The 17997-nt window shown below is 36.0% G+C and overlaps 1 protein-coding gene across 1 annotated transcript in view; it reads right to left on the bottom strand.

Moving 5' to 3' along the window:
• ARFGEF1 (ADP ribosylation factor guanine nucleotide exchange factor 1) overlaps positions 1 to 17997 on the bottom strand; it is a 126031-nt gene that overhangs the window by 49397 nt on the left and 58637 nt on the right. The window contains exons 8-15 of the mRNA XM_066378928.1: positions 14373 to 14545; positions 13312 to 13445; positions 8688 to 8922; positions 5888 to 5987; positions 5647 to 5786; positions 5431 to 5539; positions 4178 to 4379; positions 96 to 207 (exon numbers count right to left, since the gene is read on the bottom strand). Of these exons, the coding sequence (XP_066235025.1) occupies positions 96 to 207; positions 4178 to 4379; positions 5431 to 5539; positions 5647 to 5786; positions 5888 to 5987; positions 8688 to 8922; positions 13312 to 13445; positions 14373 to 14545 (1205 nt within the window). The remainder of the gene's footprint in view (positions 1 to 95; positions 208 to 4177; positions 4380 to 5430; positions 5540 to 5646; positions 5787 to 5887; positions 5988 to 8687; positions 8923 to 13311; positions 13446 to 14372; positions 14546 to 17997) is intronic.

The raw sequence follows: 17997 nt of genomic DNA, 5'->3' as shown, positions 1-17997 counted from the left end.
GTGGGAGTCTGTCTGACTGCCTCCCCGTTTCCAACTTCAGAAAAATACAAAAAGAAAAAAGAAAAGGTTAGAATAAACTAAAATGATACTCTTACCGAGTCTAATCTTTCCTCCTGATGTAAGAACTGGGCGATATCTTCAGGTGTAGTGCCAAGCATCCCTTGTTCTTGAAGGTACTGTATTCCTCTCTTTGGTTTCTTAGTAAATCTAGATGATGTTAAAGTTAATAGAAATATCAGAAATAGGAAATCATTGTATTTCTTGAAAAGAAGACCTTAGTAAATTAATGTTCTAATAGCACTTAGAAAATAAAAATTTATTTAATGTAATCAATGCATTAAAGTATAAAAAGGTTATACATACTATGCAAAGTATTATTTTTTTTCCCCTCACAGAAAATGGTATGAAAAGAGTCTCTTTATCTTCTATATGGATCATTTCTGACTATGTGAAAAATGTCATGCAGTAGATGAACTATGAGTAAGGACAGAAATACTTTATCTCATACTTTTAATCTATATATTCTCCTAAATGCTCTAGTAATCTTGGCTCATTTTACATACACCTATTAATTTAAAGTTTCCTGCTTTTAAAGTATGGAACTTCAAGTTCTGGGACTTTTTTGGCTATAACCTGACGGCATTATTTCCTTTATTAAAAAAAAACTATAGATACCCAATGTTTTCAAATTGAAGTCCAAACTGATCAGACTGCCACACAAACCTTTCTCAATACAGCTCCAGTTCATTTCTGACCCCCTCTCTCCCATCTACTCCCACATACCCTGTTTCATTCTCTAAACACCATGAGTTGGCAGCCCATCAACTCTGCACACCTGTCACCTACTCCACTCACTGGGGAACTCTCCTTCATGCTCAAAAATCCAATTCAAATGTCACCTCTTTCTTTCCAAATCATTTACTTTCTTGTTTTATTGTACAGAGAGTTACTTTGGTACTTCATCACTTGTCATCTATGTATTGCAAACATTCTTAAATGGTCTCCCTGTCTGCTGTTTTGTTCACATTTTAATCCATCCTTCAGGCTGCTGGCAAGTCATCTTTCCAAAACAGCAATCTGACGATGCTGCTCTCTGCTTAAAATCCTTCAATAGTATGCCGGTACCAGGAGGAATGAGACAGAACTTCTTTACGTGGAAAATAAGGCCTTCTGTAATCCGAGTTCAACTCAACACTTTCATCTCCCCTCCTGCTACTACCCCCACCCTGCCGCTGCCATGCTTAACAGCAGTCCTTAGACGTTCCCCTTTTCTCTGTGTTGTTGCACATTATTCTCTGTCTGAAATGTCCTCCCCTGTTCTATCCTCTTACCAACTACCTGTCAGGCCCTGATTTAACCATTTCATGTACACTAATTAAAATCAAACATTTTTCACTGAGACAGACATAATCTCTGCTCTCTAGAAAGTCTCATTCTAAAGTAAGAAACATGATTTTAAAAAATTACAATAGTAAAAACACAATAATGTATTCACAAGGTAACAAGATAGTACAGAAGAGGAAGTGACTAATTTAGAGATGGTCATGATTTATTTCCAGGGGTAGGCGACTGTGGAACTGAGCTTTGAAAAGTGCTTATGTCTTCTATGAAGAGTAAGGAAAAACATTTCACACAGAACAAAAAAGGTCATGTGACTACATGAAAGCATTACAACAGCATATAATAATTAGCTCTGTACTGGTGGATCAATATGGTGAAAGGGAAGTGGCAGGTGAAGCTTCTGGTTGGGCAGATCCAAGTTGCAGCCCTATTCTCTAAGAGTAAGGCGGGAAACAGAAGTAAGACTTTCATTTAAAAAGATTAGGTGTGAGAAAACACTAGAGAATAAATAAGACCAATGGTAAACCAATCAGATTATATTAGTCAAGGCAAGAAATGACAACGGTCTGACTTAAGAGTAAGAACTGTGGGAGATGGAGAAGAGAACTGCAGTACTTAGAAAGAATCAACAGGATTTAGTGACAGATCCAGGGGGGAAATCTAAGATAACTTCCAGGACTCTAGCTTGTAACAGCTGTAACATGATGTGGCTACCAGCCTCAATAAGGAATACAGAAACAACTGGGTTTTCCCTCTGTCTTTTGTTTTTGGTATGGGTATTGGGGACTTGCTTATGAAGAGAATGGAGACTGACAAGTTTGGTTATGGACATTCTGAGTATAAGAAGCTATACACTATCCGGGAGAGATGTCCCACAAGCAATTAAAGGTATGAGTCTGGATGACAGTGGAAGCATTTATGTTAAAAATAATACTTGGGAGGAAAAAAGCTTTTGGGAGTAGTGAGGTGCTAGTAAATAGATAGTAGCTGAAGCCATGAAAAAGAACACAATAGTCCAGAAGTTACAAAGTAAGGAAAGGGCGGAGGGACAGAATCCCAGAATGCTAAGATGTATGCAGGAAATAAACATTCTATATACCAACACCCAGACGGCATGATCAAATCGGAAGGGAGTGGTCCAAACTGGTGTCACAGAAGGAACAGTTGTGAAAGAGTGTACTGAGCACAGAGACAAGAAGCAGAAAGCAAGTCTAGTGGCTGAAAGGAGGCCTGGAGGCTAGGGAGACTTCCATTCGGAAGCCTTGTGATGACTTCCTCTTACTCCTATTCACTCTGATGTACTTTACTTAGAGTTGCCACACCTGGGTGGTACTTTGTACAACACTTTATTATGGACTTTACACAGTACCATTAAAAAATATATATTTTGCCCAGGTTTAGACAGTTATCTTGAACACAAGGACCAGTGTCTCCGTGGTTCTTGGCACAATTCCAGGTACCAAATATGTGCTTGCTGAGTGACCAGCAGAATTTCAGCATGAGTTACTGTTTACACTACCAGACCTGAGCCCCTGATAAGCAAGGGCTATTTCATGCAACATGCATTCCAGGAGCTTGCATAATGTCTGGAACATACGGCTCTTTGTCAATAAAAAAATTAGAATGAAGTATTAATGGCAACTTCTTGGGCAATTTTGGTTTTATAATTTTATGACAAAGAATATGTGTACAACCTGACCAGGTGGGGGTACAGTGGATAGAGTCTTGGGCTGGGACGTGGAGGACCCAGGTTCGAAACCCTGGTCATCAGCTTAAGCGCGGGCTCATCTTGTTTGAGCAGGCTCACCAGCTTGAGCCCAAGGTTGCTGGCTTGAGCAAAGAGGTCACTCGGTCTGCTGTAACACCGATGTCAGAGCACATATGAGAAAGCAATCAATGAACAACCAAGCAGCCTCAATGAAGAACTGATGCTTCTCATCTCTCTCCCTTCCTGTCTGTCTGTCCCTATTTGTCCCTTTCTGTCTCTCTCTGTCTCTGTCACACACAAAAAAATATGTGTACATTTTGTCAATTTTTAAAAATACACATATATATTGAAAAAAAGCATTCATCAAAAGGCACTGCGTGAGATTCCCAATAAATGCTTTACAGAAGGAGCAAGCCATCTAAACATACAAGGGAAATTTTAATAGTTTACAGTACAGCTAGGTTCATGTATAAACGCCAACAAGTTCATTATTCCTTCTAGCATCTCTTTGAAAGAAGAGACTGACAACAGAGGAAGAAAAGAAGAGTGGTCGTGTTTAGACAGGAAGTAGTCCAGGGGCAGGCTGATATTACAGTTTTGTGCAAAAACTAACATCACATGCTCAGGGTCTGGCAGAGCAGCCAGGTTGGAAAGGGACATTATCACCTATCAACATATAAAAATAAAATCAACAATGGATCAGTAACAAAAGTTTCACATTTGTAACCCAAGCAGAGAAAATATAAAACCGATAAAGAAGCAACACTAGGTATTAGAAATTTCATAGTTTAAATTTTTTGAATTGTCACTTGCTTAGGAAATATAATGGGGGATTTTATAACTGAATAAACAACACAAACTACACAGACGCACAAAACAGCATATAAAATGTGATGCAAAACTAATTTAATGTGCATTAGGGGGTCTGTTTGGGCTGGACTGCAATGAACCAGGGGAGCTCATTAAGGAGCCAGTTGAAGAGAATTTTGCCCTGTTTTACTCACTGGAAGATGATGATAAGAAGGAAATAAAAAATAATCCAAAGATGTAAAGAAACCCGGGGCAACAGTGGCACAGTACAGGTAAAAGGATATTCAAGAACATTTCCCTTTAAAATCTGACACTCACAAATCTATCCCTTGTTCTATTATTTCTTTCTGTTGTTTTAGGACTTCAAATTGTTCTGGGTTATCAGTGCCAGACATCTGTGTACTGTAGCTGCCTATTCCTGAGGACGATGTTGACTCCAGGGAATTTAAACTTCCGTATCTGTTTATTGTCTCAGGGTGCTTGATTTCACTTGTCTCTTGTTCTGAGGGCTTTTCCTGACCTGCAAGTAGAAAAATTGATACAGTAAATTATTCTGTCAAAGGAAAAAAATGTAAAAGGTAAAAACAACTCTCAAATTCTCCAAGATATATTTCACTGTTGCTTAGCTATCTGTTTAATATAAAAAAATTAAGTGTCATTAATACATGTACAATTTTTTTTTTTTTGTATTTTTCTGAAGCTGGAAACGGGGAGAGACAGACAGACTCCCGCATGCGCCCGACCGGGATCCACCCGGCACGCCCACCAGGGGCGACGCTCTGCCCACCAGGGGGCGATGCTCTGCCCCTCCGGGGGGGGGGGGGGTCGCTCTGCCGCGACCAGAGCCACTCTAGCGCCTGGGGCAGAGGCCAAGGGAGCCATCCCCAGCGCCCGGGCCATCTTTGCTCCAGTGGAACCTTGGCTGCAGGAGGGGAAGAGAGACAGAGAGGAAGGAGGTGGGGGGGTGGAGAAGCAGATGGGCGCTTCTCCTGTGTGCCCTGGTTGGGAATCGAACCCGGGTCCCCCGCACGCCAGGCTGACGCTCTACCGCTGAGCCAACCGGCCAGGGCAAATACATATACAATTTTAACCATTCAAAGGAGTTCTTTTTATAGTCACAGTGCTGAGTGTCCACTGGGTTTCTGCTCTCAGCCCTCAACCACCGGTTTTCCTTCAAGGGACTCTTCACTAATGTAGCACCAGGCAGCCCTGCAGCTATGAAATTTTCTCTGAGTAAGAATAGATGTCAAACATGTGCAAACAATTCCATCTTCTTAAAACATACTGGCTTTTATATATTTCTTCTGTAACTACACTTTAACAAAGTTGCATAAATAAATTTCACTTTTATATAATATTAACAATACTTCTAGGAAGGTTTAGAAAGAAGAACGTCTGGGTAACTAAGTTGAGAAATTCATCTTTTTACGGCTCATTATTCAACTTACAGACAATGTTTCTTCATCAGCTAAATGAATAAGGACACGAAAAGCTTACGGGTATCTGAAACTATCCTCCAAAGTATCACTCACTTAAAATGATGAAGAATTATATTCAAAGTATTGCCTTACCAAGAGTGGTTTGAGAGTTGGGATTCACATACTGATCCTTACTCCATTCAACCATGCACTTCAAAATCGACACTAAGCATTCTAAACCTTTCTTCCTCAGGCTCAATTCCTACAAAATAATTCAGAATAAGAGTAAAAACAAGATCTTTTAAACAAAACATATAGCACTTCCTTGGCAAAGTCTAAATTTGAAAATGGTTTTTAAAGGTTACTTACCTGAACATTGCTCATACCAAGTTCTTGACTGCCTCGTCCTTGAGCGATTTTTGATAGATCATTTACTAATCTTTCAAATATATTTGCTGCGTTTAAGTCACAGTCATAGTTTACATAAATATCCACTACACTCTGAGCATCTGTAACAATACATGAATTAACAAAGGGCATATAGTATATGAGTATATTTAACCTTTTAAATACATTATAAGAAAGAGATGATATGGATAATTTCAAATACCTGCACAAATCCTTGTCAATGTCTGAATAACCATCCATTTGTGGTCAAATGAGCTGGTAGAAGTTTCCAAGATGTAGAGAAAAATTTCTTTAAAAAACACCTGTGATTAGGAGAAAGCGTCTGTTTAAAATAATGTTTATAATTCACAAATGTGGTCACTTTTTAAATATCTCAAAGCTGCAGAGCAGAGATTAGGATCCAGGTTCCTCTGGAGTTCAACTTCTTTTGAGTCCATTTTTGAAACACCAGGAAGAAAATAACTTGGGTAGGTGACTTACTAGCCCTTGCAACAGGAGCACTGCATTTCATAAATTTGTTATCACACAGCCACTACAAAAGAAATCTACAAAGATCTGAGATTCTTCTGAATAACTTCTTGTACATATTTATAAAACTACTATAACTCATAATAAATTTTTAACACCCCAGAGAGCATAAACTATATCCTGAGCATGTTTCGTAAGGTAGGCAAAAAGTTTACAGTTATGAGTATGTGAAGTAGAGGTTATTCTTGTATTATTAATTATTGTATTATTTTATATATAAACAACTGTAAACCTACTTTTGCCCAACCCTGTATTTTTTCAGACATTATAGTACTTGGTAAACCTAACTGTTCCTAGATTTAAAAGTAGGTGATGTTGTAATCCATACATAAAAAAGTATCCAATTCTCACAGACTGTTATATTTTTACCATTACTCACACAAGTAGAAATCTCTATTATTTGAAAACTACAAACTATTTTTCACTATTCTTTTATACCAAATAATGTCAAGCACAAAGGAGTTAACCTAATTAAATAAATTTCAATTTAAAAACTAAGAATTCTCACATCAAATTTATTTTGGAAAAGTGACTGACTTAACAGGGGGTGACTGAAAAAGAAAACCAGAAACAACATTATTCACATTTACAGAGCACATGTATTATGAACCTAAAAATTCATATTTACAATGTATGATGATGAACAACTTCTTTCCCCGGACTGGATGAGGTACCATTGTGATATGCTTTTCTTTCACAAAACTCAACACATCTCTACTAATTGTTTAATGCCAGTATTTCCTGTAAGACTGTAAATTCTAAGAGTATAGGAGCCAGGTCTTTCTTGCCAAACACTGTGTCCACACTGCACGGCATGCAGTAGGCTTTCAATAAATATTCACAGCCACAGTTCCCAAAGGCTGCACCAATGTGCCCCAGAATGTTACAGCAAACTCAGAGGGATATCATGAGAATTTTTAAGGCAAAATTCAGAGGAAAATATGTCTGTTGGATACTTCACAAGATTGTTCAGTGTTAACTCAGATCATTTAGACTGTTCTATATTCCTTTCAATTACATCATTATTTTTGCAAACTTAGGTTTTAGTGGTTACTATGAGAAAAAGCAGGTACTGAATGAAAATCAATGAAGAATAGGAAATGAGGGTGGCAGTATCCAATCTGATTGCAAGGTCTGAGCAATTATACAGTACCCAATAGGCACATACATTAGAGCTGTAATTGTGACTCTCTAAAACAGCAGTTCTCAACCTGTGGGTCGCGACCCCGGCAGGGGTCGAACAAAATTTACTGTATAATAAATATGTATTTTCCGATGGCTTTAGGCAACCGCTGTGTTTTGGTCATTCGACCCCCCGCCGGGGTTGCGACCCACAGGTTGAGAACCGCTGCTCTAAAACTACTATCAGAAGCAGACATAAATTAAGGCCCATGGAAAAACACATTATAGAAACTTTGAAGTGAATATTCCCATGAAATGAATCTTCCTTTGACAATTTCAATTTTGTTTTTCAAATTTAGGTTTTCAGATGTTGGGTTTTCTCCAGCTGCAACATAATTTATCCTGCATTTGAATGGTATTTTCAAAACCATATCTACACTTACCTTGTTTTATTCTCATAATCTCCCCATAGGAGACAAGAGTGAAATAAACCTGATATCTTTAAAAAAATTATTAGAACAATTCTGTAATAAGAACCTACCATCTATGAGCAGACAGGAAATTTCTTGGAAGTATTTCCTTTTAAATTGTGCTTACAAAAATTCTGTGTATCACATTTATGGTACAAAAATAGTAATCACAACTTAAATAATTTTTGTAATATTGATTCCACAGAATTTATATTTCAACAGTCTACTAAGTAGTATTTAATGAAATAGAGCCCTGGTCTTCAAAAATCTTTAAGTAATTGGATGCAGTCTTCCAAAATTCTCTAATCACAATTTAAATACTTTCAAATGAGAGACTTTCAGCTAGTTATAGAAGCAAAAGTTCCAAGTTTTTTTAAAGTCTCTTTTTTATTTTTTAGTTCCTGAAGATGAGGAAAAAAATAAAACCTGTATAAAAACAGCAACTACTGTTAAGTGTCCTGCGTTATTTTAACAGACATGGCAAACTTTTAAAATTTGACACCATGTATGGGCCAGAAATTTTCTGTCCAAAATATGGTAAAAATTGAAAAACTTTTAACTTGAAAACACCAATGCCTTTCTCTGCCTCATCCCCATAATATATTTACACAATGGCAGAGTTATTATGTGGATCAAGTTAATTCAAGACAACAAGAACTATTCATACAATTAGTATAAATTTCTTGAAGGCAGGGCTATCTTAATTTGATTTTGCATTCTTAGCACTTACAGAGTGCTTAGTGCTTCTTAGGTATATGTTAGTTGAATGAGTGAATAAAAAAATAAATATACAAATAGTATTTCACATTCCAAAAAACTTTCCAGTGAATTAATGATCTGACTTAACATGAAAATATGACAATGCTTAAATGCAGAACATACCTCAATTTGCATCTTCAGATGTGTCTTGAAGTTGGACAACAAAGTAAGAAATATGGAAAGAGAAAGTTCAAAAACTTCTGGAACAGATGAGACTCCATTTTTTGAGAGTGCAACACACAGATACTGCTTAATAGCATTAATAAACATCTCATTTGTCCTGAAAACAGGTCCTGCATTCTGCAGAATGGACAGAAGTAACTGCAATGAAAGAATCTTGGATCGTAACTCATGAGACCTAAAATGCAAAAAAGAAAGCACAGCATATGGACAGGTTTAGCATTACAGTAATAACAGGTTGTTTCTAAGATAGTTCATAGTACCATATAACTTCACAAACTTTTAAACTAAGAGGAACAGAAACTCTACAACATAAAAAAAAAGTACAGTACATGAATAACCTCGGACACTAATAACGGGTAGTTTCACTGATGTTCTCTTACATCACAAAATTTCACAAGTTTTTAAAATAGGAAAACAATCATTCACACATTTTAAACATCAACCTACTGTTCCTTTGAACCAAAAAATTAATTTCAAGATTTATGCCTTGTTCCTTTCTTTCAAAAGCATACTTTAGCTTTTAGAAGTCATAATGAACTTCTCAGATTAAGTGCCACACTTACTATACTATAGGTCCAATGTACTTTGTTCCTAGTTATGCTACCCCAAAATCCTAAACACTAATAAGTTTTGGTTACATTAACAAGTTATAGCAGAAACTTCAAGGTCATTTAGAACATTTATGTCCCCTAATAGCTTATCTGTTTTTGCTAAATATTTCATAGTGAAAAACTAAAAGATACATTTTCAACTTAAATTTCTTCCAAATCAATATACTATGCCATACTTCTGAACCCTCTCCAGAATTTTTTTATTTTTTTTTAAATTCAGTGAGAGGAGGGGAGGCAGAGAGACAGACTCCTGCATGCGCCTGGACTGCAATCCACCTAGCAAGCCCACTAGGGGGGCGAAGCTCTGCCCATCTGGGGTCCTGCTCTGTTGCTCAGCAACCAAGCTTTCATAAGCACCTGAGGTGGAGGCCACGGAACCATCCTCAGCACCCGGGGCCAACTTGCTCCAATCAAGCCATGGCTGCAGGAGGAGAAGAGAGAGTGAGAGAGAGAAAGAGAGAGAAAGAGAGAAGGAAGAGGGGGAGGGGTAGAGAAGCAGATGGGTGCTTCTCCTATGTTCCCTGACTGAGAATCAAACACGGGACATCCATTGCTGGGATGACACTCTACCACAGAGCCAACTGGCAGAATTTTAATGATCAAAGTTCACAAATACAATTTTCTCCCATTGAAACAGATCTCTTAATCCTTACAAACCACGGAGCTCTATCCCAGACAACTTTTCAAATGCAGGATACACTGACCAGCTCTAGCAGCTGGTTCTCTTCTTTTTTTAATTCCAAATGCTACATTCAGTCACATTTACACCATATAGTAAATCTAACTGATCCTTAAATATTTCTAGCCTAAAAATTTCAAGGTCAAGAATGTCAAGTAATTTAAAACCTAAGAAACTCTAACAAGGGATATTTAATTTCACGTAAATGGGAATCACAAAAAATATTACCATTTTTGAAATAAAACTGGAACTGATAATATCTTGGCTCCTTATAATAGGGTCATGTTTCTAAGATAGTTATGCCTCTGAATCTAAATATAGTATTACAAAAAAAATGCTCAGGTAAATAAAATTAGAAACAGCTAGAGGTAAGACTTTGAATAGCTACAGGAAAATATGGAGAAAGCTAAGTTATCTCCCATTCGTACTAAAGCCTTCCAAGGCTTATACACTACTATTCCTTCCTAGCCTAGCTTACATTTATCACATTTTTTGCTCAATTCCAATAGTACTATAATTAAAACCCACAGCTCTACCACGATTTTTTGTTGTAAGAATGTTTTCTTTTTAAAATTTTTTTTTCAAAGATTTTATTTATTCATTATAGAGAGGGGAGAGAGAGAGAGAGAGAAGGAAGGGAGGAGCTGGAAACATCAACTCCCATATGTGCCTTGACCAGGCAAGCCCAGGGTTTTGAACCGGCAACCTCAGCGTTTCCAGATTGACGCTTTATCCACTGCGCCACCACAGGTCAGGCAGAATGTTTTCTCTTTGTATTGCCATCATCTAACAAAATGCCTTGTATATAGTATGTGCTCAAAATAATTAATGAATTTATTCATGCATTCATCTCAACATTAAATATCTACTATATATAAGGCATTAATTAATGAAGCAATAACCCAATGATTGTCCTATGACACAAAAGCATATACTTTTCATAGGCAAAAGAGGCTGGAAATTTCAGGTCTGCAGTTTTTCATAGGACAGTTTCAAATTATAATTCAACTTAAAAGAACACTCTGGATCATAATCTTAGGAAGACCACAGAGTATAAAAAGGACAAAAAAAATTATATAAATACAAAAGCTCATTAATTTTGACAAAAAAATTATTCAAAGAAGAGGACGATATATTCTCTTGTAGAAAGAGAATAGTTTCTAGGGGATGAAAATGTGATTGAGCTCTTTCAGTGTTCAATTCCAATGTTCAATGACACTGATGGTCAAAAAGGTCTTTTTAAAGGTACAAACAAAATTTACTAATACTGTATTATGGTTTAAGCCCATTACATAGAGGGACAATTAATTTACATCACTTCTCATGAGAGCAGCTCTCCAAAAACTACTCTTTTTCTTTCAAGGCTAAATGAACACCTCCCCCTATACCAGGGGTCCCCAAACTTTTTACACAGGGGGCCAGTTCACTGTTCCTCAGACCATTGGAGGGCCACCACATACAGTGCTCCTCTCACTGCCCACCAATGAAAGAGGTGCCCCTTCCAGAAGTGTGTCGGGGGGTGGGGGGGCGGATAAATGGCCTCAGGGGGCCGCATGTGGCCCGCGGGCCATAGTTTGGGGATACCTGCCCTACACAGTATTCCTCAAAATCCATATAGTTTCTCTTATGTTCTTTTCAGTCTTGGCATTTTAAACAATTTCCTCTTTTTCATTCCTAATATTTTTTCAAATCACATTTTTTATATTTGATTTGAGAATATTAAACATCTAAGGTTTTTAAGGTCAATAACTTTTTAAATCATGGCAAAAATGTTATATCATCCATATGTCTTAACATTAGTTAAATCATCAGTAAAGTTCATCTATTCAGAATGAAATGTCCAAACTGTCAATTTTTGAATAAGAAAGCTACTTCTCCCCTCATAATGAGAATAAGAAATTGAAAACTTTGAAAAAATATTTTTATAAAATATAGAGTATAATTTGAGTTTATACTGCAATCTGAACAACCTTAATCCTTTCTCTGTAGAGTTCACATTTTCAAAATAAAGAATCAATAAATTATATTTCTCTCAGGAATTATACCTAAAAGATTTCAGAATTTTAGGCTTCTGAGGCTAAAAGATGTTTCCCACTAATTCAGTACAATGTGACAAAATAAAACTATAGAAAATTTTATTTTATTATAACTGTCTCTAGTCTTTCTTCTTAGCTGACACTTAGAAACTGAAATGTTTTCGAGTTTTTAATGGAGTTGCTTACATTTCTTTCATTTCAATGTCCCTTTCTCAGTCACTCAGGCCTTCTCCAAGGCTTCTTTCTCCAGAAAGTTCTCAACTTGTCATGCTCTAATTCATCATGCAATCAATCTCAAGTAGGAATTAGTTACAATTAAGTCAGATGAAAGATATTTGATGATTTATAATTGACAAAAATAGCACTTTCCTATAGCTTAAACTACTGTTTCACGAGAATCAGACAAGTGACTCCTATTACAAAGTACTTCCTGTTCCCCACAGAGAAAGGTATCAGCATAAGGCATTTTTCAGACCTTAATGACTAAAAAATATTATGACTTTCTTTTTTGGTGTGTGTGACACAGACAGTGAGAAAGGGAAAGACAGAGACAGACATACAGGAAGGGAGAGAGATGAGAAGCATCAATTCTTTGTTGCAGCTCCTTAGTTATTCATTGTTTGCTTTCTCATATGTGCCTTGACTGGTGGGCTACAGCAGAGCAAGTGACCCCTTGCTCAAGCCAGCGACCATGGGGTCATGTCTATGATCCCGTGCTCAAACCAGCAACCCCACACTCAAGTTGATGAGCCCATGCTTAGGCCGGATGAGCCTGCACTCAAGCCAGTGACCTTGAAGTTTCAATTCTGGGTCCTCTGCGTCCCAGTCTGACACTCTATCCACTGCACCATTACCTGGTCAGGCAACATTTATTTCTCTTAATAAATCAACTGGTAGCTTTCAGAAATCTAGCATGAGGTACATGTAACAGGGTTACATTAGCTCCAAAGTAACTTACAAATTGAAATAGGGATTTATTCAATCATTCAATATTTAATGAGCACCTACTATGAACCAAGTAAACTCAATAATGCTGTTGGTTATGCTTTGGGAAACAGTGTAAGGTATCGAACAGTTTTGGAACTCAGTGTTTTTCAATATAGTTTTAAAAAAGAAAATAACCCTAAAATATATTTTTGAGGGTTCTACAGGACAAGAGAAAAAAATCCAATGACTATCTTACAGTACATTTGAGCTTTAAAACTATTATTTGTCAGGCAGAACAGGTAATGACTTACTTTGGATCCGGTGGTCCATCTGACAGTGGTTTCATTGACAGTTTACACAATGACCTGAATACTAGAAAGGCATCCTTTTGTAAAATGTGGGAAAACTTAGCACCAGGTGAAGGTCCTGAAGAATTTCCAGATTCCTAAACAAGTTAACATACTATGTAAATAAATATATTTGCCAGTGTAAGGTCATTTCAGCCTTTTATACATTTTATTCAATTCAGTAATAGGTGGGGTTCTACTTGAAGAAAAACCAGATGAGGAATCTGTCACATTGTTTTTCTTTGCTCTATGACATTCCACCCCCACCCCCAACAATTACTACCTTACAAAAATGCATCCTTTTAAAAATATTCCCTCTTAGTCACCAAATAAACTCCTAAAATTTACCCAGTTCATACTATTACTAACAAAAACTAGTATATCATACCCTGACAACATACTTCATCCACAGCTTAAACTATGCTTTCCACTACCTGTCACTGGATGTTTTATGTTTTTGCCCTGTTTTATTTTTTAATCTATTTTAAGCAGATAAAATAAGACAATGGAGATGTCAAGACAATGTTTAAAAGTTGTTAACTGATGAAGGTCAACAAGGCCAAAAAAGCCTCCTTTATGGGGCAATGATTTAAGGTAGGACTCGCTTATCTAAAAAGATAAGGATAAAAAATGTAAAATACAAGGTGGGAAAGATAAAGAGGAACTGGAACTATCAGAGTATGGATTTCACTGCTGCCCTGAACAAAGGTCAGATGACATTTCTTTGATTTCTAAGAGTTTTTTCCCATCTGATGATAATAGAATTATCCTATGAATATAAATTAAAAAATTTATTTTTAAAAGTAATATCAATGGGAGGAGGGGTTGTAGGAAAGATGTGAACATATATGACAAACACTATAGAGTTGAAATTTAGCTATCAATTTAGTAAGGAAATAAACTGCTTTTATCCAAACTGAAATCAGCCAACATTATAAATTAAATATATTCACCTAGATATATCCAAGTTGTTGGTGACCTATAAACATGTAAGATTAACAAGTTTTCCCCAGCCCTAATTATACCTGAGTATCATTGGAAGAGACAGACAATCTGTCATCAGGTAAGGACGGTGTATACGCAACAGAAATTGGTGTTCCTGGAATTCCATTGGCTTGAATATTCTCGCTGTCGCTACCATCCTCTATAGTTCCAATGTTGCCATCTGCACCTGCATCCATAGTCTTTTCTCCTATGTCTAAAACAGTAAGAAGAAAAAACATACAGATGTCTGACTTACTGAAGTATACTAAAAACAGCATGGAGTATTTAAAATGAAACAGTGGCAGAAAAGTGATGCGAAGTAACTAAGGTGACTAACTTTATTACAATGAAAAGGAGGACAAAAATAAATTGAAAATAATATCGTAAATAAAAGAAACATTTTATTCATTGCAACAATAACATACTATAATATGATAAATGCATAATAAAAACATTTGTAATATTTTATATTATAATTATGCCTATTTTTAATAATAATTGTAAGAAAAAAGTACTCATTTAGATACAAATATGTCACATCACATGCAATAGATTGACTCTGCATGGATCGAATATGGAGATTTACAGATTAATCTTCCAATATCAAAAAGGAGGACATATAGGAGGATACTTTTCAAGGGAGAACAGAGCTTACAAAAGAAGGACTGCCCTCCCTAAAGGAGGATGATGGGTCACCTTAGAAGTAATACGTATTAGCACCATTCAAAGGTTAGTATACTTACTAGAAGTAAATATGCATTTGGAACACATCCAAATATGATCCTTAATTAGCTGAAGTAATGAAACACCAGGATGTGCCAAAAGAGAAGCTTACTTTCAGTCTAGATCAGCATTTACTAACTGGGTTCTAATGAATGCTAATGCCTTAAGATGGTAATAGAAAATCCTTGAAAATATATCTCATTATCAAATAAGAGGGAAACACTGAGAAACAGGTTTCTTTATTATAGCCTTTAATTTGCTAATATGCACTGAGCTGTCTAAAGGGGATCTAAAATATGCAGTATTTTCAAATTTACTTTACCATGAGTCCTCTCCCACCCTTTTTTGAATACCGATTAATACCTTTAATAACAAAATCTTTGGAACATTACTATGAAAATAATGGCCCACACCCCTGAGTATGTTTCAGTATGTCATTCTAAGTCATTGTACTTATAATTAATATATGGTAAACAGAAATGTCTTGATAGAGCATAGATAATGCCAATACCAAAATTCAGTACTCCAAGATGTGATCTATATTTAAGAGGGGAACATATACACGTCTATGGCCATAACACAGTAGCTATCTAGCAGGAAGCTCTTCCTTTCATGTTACCAATTAAAAGAAAACTGTAAGCTAGCATGAGGGAATTATACTGTACTATAAGGAGCATAGACTGTAATATGAAAGACCTGTGTTTCATTCACATCTCCACCATTTAACTGGGTAAGTTATCTCATCTTTTTAGGCCTCAGTTTTTTCATCATCAACAAAGATAAAATGTTTATGAGGAATCACCAACATACCCACAATATATATAAAGAACACAACTGGTTCTCAATAAAAGTAGCTATTATTTTGTTGATAACTGATAACACGTGCCCAATTTTTGATTGACTCAAGTAATGAAAGGATTGTACCTAGTGTCCCACTCTGAAACTGCTTTCTGCTCTCCAAATCAGAACACCCTGAATAGATTAAACTGGATAATTTCAAAGTATGTTTTGCAATTAACAAGTGGCACATGAAAAAGATACTCATTGATAAAATACATTTGGGTAACTATTACACAAACAGAATAGTTACTTCCCAATGGGTCTTTTGGAGCTTTAATATGCTAAATTTTGACATGCTAAATATGATTGTAGATATAAAATATATATATTTTACATATATAAAGTATGCTCATATAGATGCAAAGTTGTCTCTGGAAGAAGCCATAAAAATTTTATGATTAAGCGAGATTGATAGTCTTTCCCCAAAGCACTTATTCCAAAACTTGTTCTTTCTGCACCCAATTATTTCTCCTCCTAACACCCCTCCTTCACCTTCTCTTAACAAAGACCTGTCACCTTCTGTTGAGCTAAGAGGTAGGTAATTTAACATCAGCTTCCTCACTTTCCCTTACCCCACCATAAAGTTCCTTGACATCAGCTATAAAGTTCCTTGACATCAGCTATAAATCTTTTCTTCCCTCTCATTTCAGGGGAAAAATATTCCTTTGAATTTCAAATGTGAACTACTCATTCATCCTCAAATCTATCTCTTCTTGCCTTGAGTAGTAACTTGCTCTCCTAAGTATTTACTTATAAATATGCCATTTGCAATTTCAAGCACACGACTGGGTCTTCCACAATACTCAACAAACATACTCAAATCTTTTCATGCTTAAAAAAAAGAATCTTCCTTCAACTCTTGCCACATTTTAACTACTATCCATTTCCCACTTTTAATCAAATTTCTGAAAGAAATAATCAATATTTATCAATAATTTTTCCTCCTCCTCCTCTTAGAAAATTACTCAGAAGAACTGAAAACCTTCTTTGATTTTATTTTCAGGCTTTAAAGCCTGAGTTAAAATCTTTATTTTATTACTTCTTACAAGTTAACTTCTCAGTGCCTCAACTTCCTCATTTGTAAAAGAAGAGAAGAGTAATGCCTGGCCTGTGGTGGCTCAGTGGATCAAGTGTTGACCTAGAACACTGAGTTTGCTGTTCAAAGCCCTGGGCTTGCCCAGTTAAGGCACACAAGGCAAGCACCCAATGAACAACTTAAGTGAAGCAACTATTAATCCATTGATACTTCTTTCTCCCTCTCCCCCTCTCTCTCCTCTCTCTGTAAAATCAGTAAATAAAATCTTTAAAAAAGGGAATAGTACCTACATGATCTTGTTAACCAATGTAATCCCAATAAACTTAATTAAAAGAAAATTAAAAGGAACAGTAAGAGTACCTAAACATCCTAGCATTTGGGAAGGACAAATTGAATAAATGTAAGTAAAGCATATAAAATCGTTCAGGATACACAGAAAGTACTTAATAGAGGCAGATACTGTTATTCTCAATTTTTTTCTCCTCTAATTCTCCCTTAACTGTCCCCTAAATATAGTGCAAACTATTTTCAAGGTGATGAATGGAACCCACTAATTTACCTTCCTCTCTGACAAATCCCCATGAAATTACTAGGAAAAATACTATATAAACAAGAGACAAAGACTTTAACAGCACTGGAAAACTAAGAATGATATGACCGATGGACCAAAATCTTACAGAAAATCTTAGAAAATATAGTATGTTCAGATCATTTAATCATACTTCTAGAAGTATATGTTACAAGGTATTATGCTTAGTCCCTGTGCAGGAAACCATGAATTACATAAGCTTCAGTGGACTGTTCTCAAATCTAATCCTATAATAATACTATCTATGAAAATTTGAATGAAATTCCTAACAAATTTTAAAGCCTTTTAATAATATAATCCATAAGACGAAAGCTGGCCCTATATTAACTATGACTTGGTCATGATAATGAAGTTATAAGAAATCATTTTTCCAATAAAGACATAAAATATACAAAACCAAATCAACTTAAAACATTTTATAATTTTTAAAGTTTAGCACATTTAAGAGGAAGGAGAACATATCTCTGCCCCTCTCCCA

The sequence above is a fragment of the Saccopteryx leptura genome, chromosome 3, assembly GCF_036850995.1.
Source record: "Saccopteryx leptura isolate mSacLep1 chromosome 3, mSacLep1_pri_phased_curated, whole genome shotgun sequence".
Taxonomy (NCBI): Eukaryota; Metazoa; Chordata; class Mammalia; order Chiroptera; family Emballonuridae; genus Saccopteryx; species Saccopteryx leptura.
The sequence above is the reverse complement of the archived record's forward strand: the minus strand, read 5'-3'. Positions and strand labels throughout refer to the sequence as shown.